Source organism: Zootermopsis nevadensis, unplaced genomic scaffold (genome assembly GCF_977971745.1).
Source record: "Zootermopsis nevadensis isolate Lab colony 2312 unplaced genomic scaffold, Znev_1.0 Znev_ptg000020l, whole genome shotgun sequence".
In the NCBI taxonomy this organism is placed as follows: Eukaryota; Metazoa; Arthropoda; class Insecta; order Blattodea; family Termopsidae; genus Zootermopsis; species Zootermopsis nevadensis.
The window spans coordinates 10,500,559-10,512,606 of record NW_028259152.1 but is presented as its reverse complement, the minus strand read 5'-3'; the positions used below and the strand labels follow the sequence as shown (position 1 = coordinate 10,512,606).

Sequence of the window (12,048 nt, the reverse complement as noted above, 5' to 3'; positions counted from 1 at the left end):
TCGCATCGCAATTCTATAAGATCCATTCTAATATTATTCACTCATCTATTCCTAGATCTTCTCTTAACAGCTCCTGATTAAAAATCTGTCTGCTTTCCTCATCATTGTCATTCATGCTATATATATAGCTATTCCATATAATCTTGAACAACTAGAACCCAGCAAACAGTATCTAAAACGCTGAATATCGATTTAATATCACATCGTCAGGACGTGTGCCTCGATAGGACTCCACTACATTTACTCGCCGTGAAAGGTTTAAATTCTATTAAACATATCTACAAATTGTGTAATAAATCCTTTGATGAGCTTGAACCTACGAATGTGAAGAATGTGCAAAAGTTTTAGATTAAGTCTGGGAAACGTAACGTAGCTGTAATCTACACTTATGAGAACCATGCACAGAAATGACCAGCTAAATAGTACAAATATTTACAGTTTCTGCTATCTATACCACGCAGACTGTAACTTTTAAACTGTATAGGCATCATAAGTCCTTGCCGTAACTTATTATTTTTAGTTTCGATAATAACAACAAAGACCATGATTAAACCCAGAACATTTTGGAAACTAAACTGTGGCTGCATAGCACTACAAAATCTCACCGGTATGACACTTAGAGTGTAGCCAATCAAATGAAGATGGAAGTAGACACAAGAAGCAAAGATTCGAGGATACTTAACAGCACTATATCCTATACGACAACATCGTCAACATAATTTCTGCTTCTTCTACTGAAACACTTGCACGTTTTATATGTCCTAATAATCAAGACTCACCATCTAACTGTCTACTCAAATGAAAACGTACCAATCTTAAATTCATGCACAACCAGACAGTGTCTGAGTCAAAAAGTGTACATAATTTTACGAAATTTGTAAAATAAACACACAAAACTTCCAAACCCCCACTTATCGGTGCAATCTGTTTCTTCCATACATTTCGTACAAAAGTCGACAAGTTCCTTCATTCCATCTGAATTAGATAGTGGCCTGCAGGCCTTACACCTGGGCCTATTCTTTCAATTCACCGTGTTCGTTTCAGTTGAAGTCTTATCAGTGTTGACTTTTCGGTTATCCCGGACACGCTGATTAATCTTTTTCTTATGCTTAATACATGCCACTCTCGTTCGCCTCCCACACTACCATCTTATCACAGAAACTAGATGACAGATTTTTACTGTTCCTGCGTGCATTTTGAGAAAAAACAGGCATGTCATATGCGTCAGTTTTATCACTGCTCAAAAGATAACAAAAATCAATTAGATTCAAATGATGGAAAGCTTATAATAACGGTGGTGTTCTGGGTTGTTGTGTCATGTAGTCTGGTGTAATATTACGAAGTTTCAGAAGTACTTGCAGGGCGATCACCCTGACGATGGAGGCAGCAAGCACCTCTGAAATGTCCGCAACCTTCTATCAGACTACACGCTGCAACAACCCAGAAGACAGTCATCATCTTACTCTCCGCCATGAGAACCTGAAATATTACAACATTTTAAATTTTTATATATGCTATTTTTCAGTGCTACCAACAGCAATATTGAAGTAAACTATAATTTCTGTTGATTTTCTAATCGGCATTTATTCATGCGTGCGCGTTATACAGGAAATGTCAAACAATATTAGTGCAGTGGTAGGAGTTGCTTACGATAGCAATTAAAATCAAATACAGAGTAAAGATAATCAAGAACAGTGCAGACAGAAAGAGAGCCAAGGCAGTGAGTAAACGCCTGAATGACTAAATGCACTGATTTGAATTTAGAATGGAAAATTAATTAATCTTGTGACCACAGCAACGATTATTCTGGCCGACAAATGACTGCCTCTGCTCGCAGAAGACCGCGTCTTCCGCTAGCCCTTACTGAATTCATTATAAGAAGCGAGGGGTGTGGGGACCTAAACACAGCAACGCAGATACACACATGACGAGGTGGTCGACTAAAAACACGGGAAATTAATGGTTTGATATAATTAGAGATTCTTAGATGAGAACAAGGTACGACAGATTCATATCACAATTTCATTTAATTCTTTTTGTGTTAAAATTTGCATTGTGCCTAAGCAGAGACACATTTTGTTACACAGATAGCTCAGTCAGTACAGTGGTAACGCTACGGGCTGGACGACCGAGGTTTGGTTCCCGGCAAGGAAAGAATTTTCTCTTCGTTATGACGTTCAGATTGGCTATGGGACCAATCCAGCCTCCCATCCAATGGGTGCCGTGTTTTATTCTTGGGGAAGTGTGTAGTTAACCACTCTCCTCCATCTAATACTGATGGTAAGAATATTTGGAGAGGTACTTCCACTCATACATACATCAGAACGACCTGGTGCTTAACATCGCACCGGGGACAACTTTATCTTACTCAAGTATTGGCTTATTTGTTTCGGTACATGAAAGGTAATTATTATTTTATTACTTTTGTTCACTATAGGAATAAAATATTTATTTATACGTTTTATCAAATATTTAAGAACAAACTTCACTTCCATTCAATTACCACCCTCAGAACTTACGTTGCTACACAAATATTTGACTCAAGCGATTGAGATTCAAAATTGTTTTCAAGAATTGGCAGTCTCGAATCTTGTCCGGGATATCAATTACCTGATGATTTTCGTGATCCTTCTCAGTCTCTCCACAATACGTTTTTTTTTTCCAGAATGTCATATTTCTCATGCGTTCTACACACTAGATCCACCCCCTTCACCCACTGTCATTCTGCCCTTAAGCGCTACAATATGTTAGCGTTAGTCTCTTTAATTGCAAGTTGAACTTAAGGCTCTTAAATAAGATGGGACATTAGGTCTATACAGAGGAACCAAAGTTTGAACCAGAACGATTTTCATTAACTTGTGTATTTCTGCACAGGTGACTGTGAAAACTGGTACGGTCCCCTCAATCCATCCGTCCGTAAGTCCACATGTTTCATCTCCGAAAATGCTGAATGTATTTCGTTGAAATGTGGTACTGGAAATCTACATCAAATGTCATCAAGTGGATTAAACTTCATTTCTTATCAGTAGTCACTAATAAAGTATCTTATAAAATTATACTCTCTCCTATGAATAACATGAGGACGAGACATTTAAGTGGTTTTACAAAAAGGGAAATGAGAAATATTTTATTGGGAAGCCTGAAGGAAAGAGCCCACTCGAGAGACCTAGAAGTAAAAGAGACGATAAAAATGATTCTTAAAGGCACATGATATGAGACTATAACACGGATTCAATTAGCTCGCAATGGTTTTAGTAGCGTAATTTCTGAACTTGTAATGAATCTTCGGGGCCAATACATAAAAAAGAATTTCTTAACCATTTGAGAGATTATTAGCCTTCGAAGAAACTAAGTCTATATGCCAGAGTTTCTGATCGTTAGTTAATTAAAGAATGATTTATTTAAAAGTCTACAGAATAACAAGTTCATTAGCTTGTAGGCCTATGCAATAAAAAAACATCATGGTCGTAGCTAAAAAGAAAATAATGCACGTGGAAACTGCATGTACTCCGCTGGAGTACACCGACATACGTTTATGACATAAAACAATCTAAAACGGATGTGATCTCTCTCTTTCCTTTAGATTTTACGTAACCGATTATTTCATTCTGACAACAGAGTCTGAAAATAATCTCATTGTCATGCCTCATTAATATGGGTCAGTAAAGTTTGACGTTCAAATTAATGTGAAGTGATTTTAACAGAATAGGCAAACCTCCATAAAACAAGTTTAGGAAACATTACACTACAAGGTAATTCCCCGTAACATTGATCCATATTAATAGCAGGACGAGAGAATTATTTTAAAAATGCCACAACGCACTATTCAAGCTAACGGAGAACCAGAACGTCATGTGTGATAAATCGATTCATCACACTGTAAAATCTATTTGCAAGGGAATCTTAATAAATGTAAAAGAATTTCCCGTTAATGCAGGTTTTCGTTCTTTCCTATACAGTAAATATAGGACATGAGGCTTACTTATACTCCTGACTGAAGTCACAGGAAAAAAATAATTTTTTTCTCCTTGTTTACTATATTACATACAGTACATAATTTTCACTTTCATTTTTCCTGTTTTCCTGTTATTATTTACCTTTTCTCTCTCCTTATGTATTTAATTATTTCTTTACTTCTTCTATATTTGTCTCTTTTTTGTTTCATTTTCGTAAGACTTGAGATGATAATCTCCCCTGCAGTCTTCTGCATTGTGCTGCCTTCAACTCTTAAATATGATTACCAACGTTTCGTATGAACTTATCGCATCCATCGTCAGGTTTAAAATACAAGATGAGGATGTGAAATATTACGTTTCCTTTCTTATTTGTCTCCAACTTCATTCTTCTCTTTTGTTCCTTGTATGTAAGACTTACTAGTTTACACTACCTCCATTTCCTCGGAAGAATTTAGAAATTTATACAACTTCTTTTATCTCTGGTACATAGAGCCGACTGTATATATTGTTACGTACCTCTTGGCATTTGGTACGTCTGTAAAGATTCCTTGTATTTACTCCAAGACAGACAGAAGTTTTGCTACTAGGTAAAAGTAATTTAGGCATACACAAAATATTTGCTTATATTTTATTGTTGCCCAAATTGTAGGCTGAAGCAGATAGTACCGTTCGGTAAGAATCATTAGCATTAAGTCTAGTTTATGGTTTATTACGTCATATTATCCTTAGTATAGCATTATGCTGTTTTACGTTGCTTTACTTCACAAAACGCGTACCAGACAAAGAGATTTTGTTGTCGTTTCGTTACAAAACGTACTGCGTCTCTGTTTTCCAATGCGCAGTCTGCTGGTATTTTACGTCCAAAGCAGAAGCTTAACAGTGGATAATCGGCCAGACCGCTTAGTTGCTACCAGCCTTAAAATGAGTTACATGCAATGCCACTATAATGTGTGGCCACCCGGAAACATGGTTTATGGACTTGTCAAGCAAGTGTAGAGCATACACCCCAAAAAAGGGGTGTAGGTTAGTGGGTGTTTAAACCCCCCACCCTCCTAACGCTCCGCCGACGTAACAAGATACGACAACGCGACAAATCACTGTCGCAATGCGAATCAACGACATGAGAGGCCTCTAGCAAAGCCGTTCGTCGTCCCATTTGTTTCACTCGTTCTTTTAACTAACAATAAGAGAGGTTTTACAGAAGGATTTGTTGTAGCTAAAATGTCACCCCATGTTCCAAACACACGCAGAAACACATGAACGAAATTAACGCTTAAGAGAAGTGAATGACGGTGTCAAACAATGAGAGAATATTTATCAAAATTCAATAACACAGGATTCGAATTTAAATTTTAAAACTAACATTATCACACTTTCTAGATAATGCAATTAACCCCAGTCTTTCAAACAGTTATATTTTCAAATAAGTTTCCACAATTACCTAGCATTTATTTGTATGAGCATAATAACGTAAGCAACAGACTTACGAACGACGATATTACATCCCATTCCAAGGATTATTATTATTATTATTATTATTATTATCATAATCATTATTATCCAATAATTTATTTCTGATATTCCTTCTCGAGTTCAAGTGTGTTCGTTTTGTGGGCTAAATTAAAAGTACAGAATCTGCAGTAATTTCCCTATACGACTTTGCCAGTTTCCCCTTTTGACCGTCGCTATCGTGTTCAGAGAGAGAGAGAGAAGAGTAAAAATGCGCATATTCTGAAATGTTACTCTCGTTTTTAATCGCCGTCACACGAAGCACATAGTTCACAATATAATCTGAAGATGTTGCTGTAATGCCATGGTCTGACTGGTCTCCTGAGCGATGCAAAGAAATGACGTTCATTTCTAATCACGTTATTCACTACAAATGAAACTTAACTTAAAAGTGACATGTTTAATGACGTTGCCTGCGGAACTCAAAATATGATCGCCACATGGTGTTAGATGATATTTGGAGAATTGTGTTTGGAGTGACGCCTACAAATGGTGTTGTATAACACTGACAGCATTATTCAGATAATGGGAGGAATTTCTGTAAATGCTCTTCAGAAATGTTTCCAGGAATCAAACCAAAACAGAAGATTAAAGATTACTACACTCTGTAAGAGTTAGTAACAACGCGCTATGTGTATAACACATATTCATCACTATAGAATAAATCAACTTATTTTTCAAATCTAGTGTATGTTCTGTGTATATTTCCTACCTTTCAAGATGTTTAACTATGTCTTCGTATGCCGCACGGCAGTTTTCCCAAATACCGGATCTACAATGAAAATAAAATACATATAACGATTATATTATTCAACCTTGTAATTTTATGGAGCGGTCTAGACCAGGGATGGGGAATCTTTTCATGTTGAAAGTCCGTATTAATTTAGCTGCAATCAAATAAGGCCGCATACAAGAAACTTCAATTAGATATACTTAAAAATATACATTATTCTGTAAAAATCTAACTAGTATGTTCTTAATAATTTCAAAAAATGAAAACTATTTGTTAATTTTACAGTTAACTGATCTTTTAATGACTTTGTTGTGTCTGCTTTTTGTTGGAAAGCATTTGAATTTTTGGTTGCAGCATGGAGGTCCGCAGTTTCAGTTGATCCTCTAGATGGGTATCCGTTATTTGTGACCTTAAGGGCGTCTTGAAAAATGTATTAATAAAAATAAAAGTATCTGTTCTGTAAAATTTGGATTCAGTCAAAAGGCCGCACTTAAGGAGCTAGAAAGCCACATGTGGCCTTAAGGCCGCAGGTTCCCCACCCCTGGTCTAGACGATTCGTAATTCCTAAAAATGAAATGGTTACAATTACGACAGTATATAAATTAGATTAAAGAAAGACTGGAACTGTTGGACTGGATTACGTTAAACACATTATATTCATATACTGTAACTATTAATTTGTGGTTAATTTTTGCCCTCTCCATAAAATGTGTAGTTAAACACAAATGCTGTGACATGAGTAGCCTGTATCACGTGGTTATGCCTTTTTCGTTCCCGCCCATGATACATACAGTGCAATAAAGTCGAGTTAATAAAAAATCAAAGATAGCATTGAATTTTAAGAAGCAAAGATTGAAACAGAGACGAAATTCTTTGAAGGTATCTGTAAGAGAAATGTGCTTCTAATAACTTCTTCGGTTTTGATTACATCTTTTTTCTCCTGTCTTCGCAGATAAGAATTCCAGACGTACTGCGGTTTTGTAAAAGAACCCGTACATGTTAAAAGAACAAATTCGAAATGAGAAGATGATCTGAATTTTTATTAATTCATTTCCTTACCCTCCTTCAAGCTTGTCATCTCGTTCGGTTAAATATAACGAGAAATATTATTAATGGTAGGTACAGAGACCAATAGATGTCACCAATGAGACATTTGCTTAGGGAGAGAAACGCAGATCGCTTGAAATGTTAACGACATATTCGAAAGAAGACATTCTATACCTCTCAAGAAATGAAATTCGTATATTTATGAGTGACTTCTGTCGAATACTGACAAAGAACTTGTATTATAAAATAGTTTATTACCACTGAGTTGGGTACAAATAAAGACATTTAAACCTGAATATCATAGATACTAGTCTGTTTTCGAGCTCAAAAGTTTAAACTTTGGGTGTAAATACTTAATAAACAAATCATAGTGACAATACATGAGACAAATGCTGGTTCAAAGAAAACAGAAAATTTTAAGGAAAGAGACAATTAGAAGACAGACGTAAATGGGGGAAAACAGAAAAACCAATCAGAGGAAACCAGCGTTGGAGGATGAGGATGAGATTAATCTGGCTTAGGACAGGGACCGGTATCAGTTTATCATAAACATGGTATTAAAACTTCGAATTATATACAAAGCGGAGAATTTCTTCAATAACTTAGCGTACTATCAGCTTCTCAACAAGTTTCTACTTTTGTGCAAATTTTCACTTTTCAATAATGAGTTTTAAAATATCTTCATTCACAGGCTTTTGTTTCAACGAATGTACCAAATGGTAAAGTCTGTTCAATAAACATATCACAAGTCGTAAGTGACTGACAAGCTCTGTAGCACGTCAAACGAGTGTCATAAAATGAAATGAATTTTTGTTGCAGATACAGCATATCTTTTCTTCTGCGGTATAATGAATACAAGGTTGGCGCAGGCCGCCAAGAGATCATACATGGAGCTAGCTTCTCTACCTGTACCACCCGGCAGTCTCACGTGCTTTAATTCCGAATAGAACAGCGCCCTCAACTACCACAACTCCTTTCCAGATCAGAGGAGAGAAACCCTCAGATGGCGCAGAGTGTGAGGCGCAAAAAAAAGAGGCCCTTCTCGAGCGTGCTAGTTGATTATCATTTCATCACTTTGCTTTTAATTAAAATGCAAATCTTTCATAAGAAGGATTATATAGAAAAGGGATGAGTAAGAGAGAGAGAGCAGGGTAAAGAGAGGGTAGGTGGTATGTAAAATGTCAGAATCCGTGAGAAAAGAAACTGTATGATTAATCCACTAGCAGAAGCAACCGAGGTGAGTGAGTGCGCTTCTTTGCAATGTTTTTTCCTTGGGAATGTTAATTTAGCCATCCCACCCCCACCCCCATACCCGCCATCAAAATCCCAAACAACCCAACAGCTCGGCACCATCAAACATAGTAATATACTTACGCGGTAGGTCATTCAATTCTTCTACGTCTGTGTAAGATTTGGGGTTTTCACAGCAGTGAGTATGAAGATTTCTGTCTTCTGGGTTGTTGCGCTGTGTAGTCTAGTCGATGTTAACCAACGTTTCAGAGGTCATACTTCCTCCGTCATCAGGGCGATGAATTCATCGTCCTGATGACGGAGGCAGTATGCCTTCTGAAACGTTGGTAAACATCGACCAGATACAAAGCGCAACAACTCAGAAGACAGAAATCTTCATATTTTTAATAGCCCTGATAACGGAGGCAGTATGACCTCTGAAACGTTGGTTAACATCGACCAGACTACACAGCGCAACAACCCAGAAGACAGAAATCTTCATACTAAGAATCGCCCTGATGACGGAGGCAGTACGACCTCTGAAACGTTGGTAAACATCGACCAAACTACACAGCGCAACAACCCAGAAAACAGAAATCTTCATACTAAGAATCGCCCTGATGACGGTGGCAGTATGACCTCTGAAACGTTGGTAAACATCGACCAGACTACACAGCGCAACAACTCAGAAGACAGAAATCTTCATGCTAAGAATCGCCCTGATGACGGGGGCAGTATGACCTCTGAACAATTGGTAAACATCGACCAGACTACACACCGCAACAACCCAGAATACAGAAAGCTTCATACTCATCGCCCTGATGACGGAGGCAGTATGACCTGAAGCGTTGGTTAACATCGACCAGACTTCACAGCGCAACAACCCAGAAGACAGAAATCTTCATACTAAGAATCGCCCTGATGACGGAGGCAGTATGACCTCTGAAACGTTGGTAAACATCGACCAGACTACACAGCGCAACAACCCAGAAGACAGAAATCTTCATACTAAGAATCGCCCTGATGACGGAGGCAGTATGACCTCTGAAACGTTGGTAAACATCGACCAGACTACACAGCGCAACAACTCAGAAGACAGAAATCTTCATACTAAGAATCGCCCTGATAACGGAGGCAGTATGACCTCTGAAACGTTGGTAAACATCGACCAGACTACACAGCGCAACAACCCAGAAGACAGAAATCTTCATACTAAGAATCGCCCTGATGACGGAGGCAGTATGACCTCTGAAACGTTGGTAAACATCGACCAGACTACACAGCGCAACAACCCAGAAGACAGAAATCTTCATACTAAGAATCGCCCTGATGACGGAGGCAGTATGACCTCTGAAACGTTGGTAAACATCGACCAGACTACACAGCGCAACAACTCAGAAGACAGAAATCTTCATACTAAGAATCGCCCTGATAACGGAGGCAGTATGACCTCTGAAACGTTGGTAAACATCGACCAGACTACACAGCGCAACAACCCAGAAGACAGAAATCTTCATACTAAGAATCGCCCTGATGACGGTGGCAGTATGACCTCTGAAACGTTGGTAAACATCGACCAGACTACACAGCGCAACAACCCAGAAGACAGAAATCTTCATACTAAGAATCGCCCTGATGACGGAGGCAGTATGACCTCTGAAACGTTGGTAAACATCGACCAGACTACACAGCGCAACAACCCAGAAGACAGAAATCTTCATACTAAGAATCGCCCTGATGACGGAGGCAGTATGACCTCTGAAACGTTGGTAAACATCGACCAGACTACACAGCGCAACAACCCAGAAGACAGAAAGCTTCTTCTATGTCTGTCTCTTCCAGTAATTGTAACAAGAATGAGAGTCATAATAATGGCAATGTTTTAGTGTTCAAGCCATGAAGACGTATGTACAAGTGGAGGTGAGGCTCCACTAAGTCTTAAACTCTGTACTAAATGAAGGTCAGAATTTGGCTTCGACCTACGGTAACTTTAATGGAAAGATCACTGGTACGCAGTGGTTAGGAGACTGGGTGGTTCCCAGAACCGGTCTGAAGAAGGAGAAGAGGATAAGAACCATATAACTTGCAGGCAGAAGGCCATTTCAACCACAGACATAATCTGGCTCAAATTTAACTGTTTACTCAATGAAAATAACCTGATTGTTCATCGTCACTAACGACAAAACTCATCATTTGATATTATCCTGATCGAAATCCATTTCAAAAATGTATTGTCCCCAAGATCTATCTCAAAATTGCCCTTCCATGTTCTTCTGTCATGCAAGTGGCACTATGGAATAGATTTTACCACAAAAGTATACATTCTCAGTCCATCTTAATCTCATTAATTTCACTAATAAATTAAAAAGCTTATCGGTGTGTTTTCGCTATTATTATGTGATATCGTCAAATTTCATACTTCCATAATCACGCGTAGGCATTGATCGTGATAATAATTTTAATAATATTGAGGTAGTTAAATATTTAACTAATACAATTTGTTTTATACTTCCTCAGGCATAATAGAGGAACAGGTCACATTTAACAATAATGTTAAGGAATTCCTAGTTGTAAATGCTATTATTATCATCATCATCATCACAATTATCATTTATTAACTATTACGAGAGATTGTATTGGGATACTCAAAACAATTATTTATAAGAATAAATTGGCCATTTCTCATGAAAGTATAAATTTTCCGCTTTTTATTCCACAGCAGGATTACCTGTATCTTATTTATTCACTTTAACATAGGATTCAGATGATATTCTACTTCATGTATGTTCATAAATTTGTCTTTCCTATTTTCTTCTATCATAAAAAACGGATTATGAGATCATCATGCTGTCCAGTTTGTGTGTCCTCCTTTTAAGTTTTGAAAACCAACTGACCGAATTTTGACGAAATTTGGTACTAGAGTTATACCATCGAAAGCCACACGAAGCTTGTACTTCTAAATTCCCCATATTCAATAATAATACACAAACTTAAAAGGTGACTTTCAAACTAGGTCCACTGATTATCGAGTCCTGAAATTATGTACGGAAATAAATATTCTAAAAAATACATTTCCTGTCATGTGAATTCAAAGAATATATAATACAAAATGCCGGACGTGAGAAAACTTTCGTATGGCTTTCAGTATCAGAGTGATAACAAATTGAACTAAGAATATTAAATTCAGCATGAATATGGATTACATACGTCCACAGTCACAGACATGGAAATGATGCGAACTTTAAGGTTATATCCGACAAAATTTGACGTAGACATAATCTGTACTAAAGTAGCTAATAATTTCTAATAATAATATACAGAAAAACATTCTGTTACATAATCATTCACCTTTGCAACAACAAATAATTTTGGTTAAATTGGGGTTAGTTCTTATGAACACCTGCGCACAAGCCCAGCATGTTAACCTAAGGTTTAAATTGGATGTTATTGCTGGGTTACAATCTTATATTACCTAAATATAACATTAAGAACACGAGATTTATAGGGATACAAGTCTGTAATAGGAATGCTGGCTTTGTAAGTTCTGCCCGGAACGCCTTGTTTATTCCTAAT

The 12,048-nt window shown here is 37.4% G+C and overlaps 1 protein-coding gene across 5 annotated transcripts in view; it reads right to left on the bottom strand.

Moving 5' to 3' along the window:
• The window catches only part of dac (dachshund family transcription factor), a 457,012-nt gene that overhangs the window by 223,243 nt on the left and 221,721 nt on the right, over positions 1–12,048 (bottom strand). For all 5 annotated transcript variants that reach the window (XM_087351712.1, XM_087351710.1, XM_087351711.1 and 2 more), the window contains exon 4: positions 6,178–6,237. In XM_087351712.1, coding sequence (XP_087207838.1) covers positions 6,178–6,237 — 60 coding nt within the window. The remainder of the gene's footprint in view (positions 1–6,177; positions 6,238–12,048) is intronic.